Source organism: Nannospalax galili, unplaced genomic scaffold (genome assembly GCF_000622305.1).
Source record: "Nannospalax galili isolate Female #2095 unplaced genomic scaffold, S.galili_v1.0 scaffold1594, whole genome shotgun sequence".
In the NCBI taxonomy this organism is placed as follows: domain Eukaryota; kingdom Metazoa; phylum Chordata; class Mammalia; order Rodentia; family Spalacidae; genus Nannospalax; species Nannospalax galili.
Window position 1 is genome coordinate 163,880 of NW_008334075.1, and position 1,999 is coordinate 165,878.

The following is a 1,999-nucleotide window of genomic DNA, read 5'->3' on the forward strand; positions in this document are numbered from 1 at the left end:
GCCGCGCGGCCCCGAGAGCCGGCCGTGGTCTCCGCGGCCGCCCAGGCCTCAGCCCGCCGCACGCACGCCCGCACCGCCCCAGGTCCATGCGCGGCACCCCGGCCTTGGTCTCGGCCGGTGGGCGGGAGGGAGGCGCGGCCACCCAGGCTCCCCCCCTCCGGCTCCGTGAGCTTCGTGGACGTGTCCAGCTGCTCTCTCTTAAAGGGCCCGCACCGCGCCCCAGCCGCCGGCCCTGGGAGCCCCGGGGCTCGAGGCTGGAGGACCCGCCTGGCCTCTGTACGGTGCGGGCCGCAGCCCTGACCTTCGGGACGCTGGCTTCGGGGACCGCGACGGCGCCGGGCTGCGCCCCGAGGCCTTGGGTACAGTCCGGGTTGAAAGCGCCTCCCCAGCCCCCGGCGCGCTCCTCCCCGCCAGAGCCCACCGTCTGCACCCACACTAGCCCTGACCGGTCGAACCCCGGGGCCCCCCTCCAGCCCAGGGACACGGACCTCCGCCGTCATTCTGGTCCAAAACGGCCTGCGGGGCACCAGCTGGCGGGTCCTGCCTACTGTGCCCGGACTTCGGACTTTGGACACGAAGGCGTTCGGGTCAGCTGGGGTCTGGTCAGAGTTTAACCTCTCCCGTGCAAGAAAAAACTTCGGTCCTCCTCTATCCCGCGGAGGGCCTGGGTGCACTCACCTGAAGTACCTGGACCCGGGTCTGGCAGATTCTGCTTAAACTCCCTTAACACCTAGGTACCCAAGTGCTTGCGTGGACCTCGGCCCAGCACGGTGCGTTCTCGAAGAAGAGCCAAATATAGCAGCTTGCCCTCTAAACTTAGAACCCTATTTTTAGGGTCCTTGCATAAATAAAGTACCATGAGAGACGATTTTAGATGACATAAGGTGTAAAGGATAGCCCATCTCTCTCACGTGCCTTCCCTACCAACACATTCTAATCCAACTCTGTCTTAAGCGACTCAAAAAGGAGTAACCACCCAAGAGAACTCGATAAACATTAAATCCTTTTGAAATTTCCCTAATATAACCCTCTCACAACAATACCACTTTTATGCTTCACGCATGCACACACAAAAACAAAAACACCCAAGGTTACAGCAAGTGATTTTTAAGACCAAAACAAGGCCTGGTTTGTCGGAACTCAAATTACTCTTTGCCACATCACCCTAAGGAGTTTCAGGAACTGCCACTATCAGAGAAGCACAGGTTGCTCAATAACTCTCCATTACACAACTTTAATACATGTTGGACTGTGTATGTTGAAATAAAGTTGTCAGAAGAAAAGCAGAATTGAAATTTTATCTTTAGAATTTTCAAAGATGCTCAAACTTCTATTAGAATGCTGTATTACATGCAATAAATTCTTTGATGAATGGGAGCATTTTAGAGGACTCCACAGTCATACTGGGCTTTTTAGGACTTGTCAAAGAGAAAAGAAAAGGAAAAATATTCCTTTGCCCTTCCTATCTCCCTATGTGAGTCTATGCCTCTTTCCAATTTGCAATAGTCACCGTCTCAAACAGGAAAAGTAAAAGAGAGAAGAGTAAGCAAGATTTTAAAAAGACAAAAAATCTAAGCATAGATACCTAGAGCAAAGATTTTCCCATAGCAAAAACAATAAATTTTAACAAAGTCAGTGAAAAACTCTAAACCCAACTTCTGTGTGCATTATAGACATGTACAAACTTACCTCTTCCTCCAGATCTTTCGATTCCATTTCTTAGAAAATTCATGTTAAAATATCCTAACATGAATGAAGTTCTACTGAGCACTTCATATCCTTGAGACAGATTTCAGATTCTAATACCTTCTACACCCCTGCTTCCACACCGTGTGATCCTGTTTTGACACAGCAGTAAAGGGGTTGCTATAGGTGGAGTTGTGACTACCAACTCATAATGCAATTTCATGGACCTCATCACTAAATATATATATATAAACATATATATATATATATATATATATATATATATATGCACAGGTGCCTGAATATGTTTTCT

The 1,999-nt window shown here is 49.6% G+C and overlaps 1 protein-coding gene across 9 annotated transcripts in view; it reads right to left on the reverse strand.

The window, feature by feature from the left end:
* Mia2 (MIA SH3 domain ER export factor 2) overlaps window positions 1-1,999 on the reverse strand; it is a 119,447-nt gene that overhangs the window by 90,934 nt on the left and 26,514 nt on the right. For 2 of the 9 annotated variants that reach the window (XM_029561579.1, XM_008829017.3), the window contains exon 1: window positions 1,690-1,829. The exons of 5 other annotated variants lie outside the window; for them this stretch is intronic. In XM_029561579.1, the coding sequence (XP_029417439.1) occupies window positions 1,690-1,716 (27 nt within the window). In that variant the 5' untranslated portion in view covers window positions 1,717-1,829. Of the gene's footprint in view, window positions 1-488; window positions 587-678; window positions 925-1,689; window positions 1,830-1,999 lie in introns of those variants that run through there. 2 more of the 9 variants (XM_017797136.2, XM_029561578.1) reach the window with 2 other exon arrangements.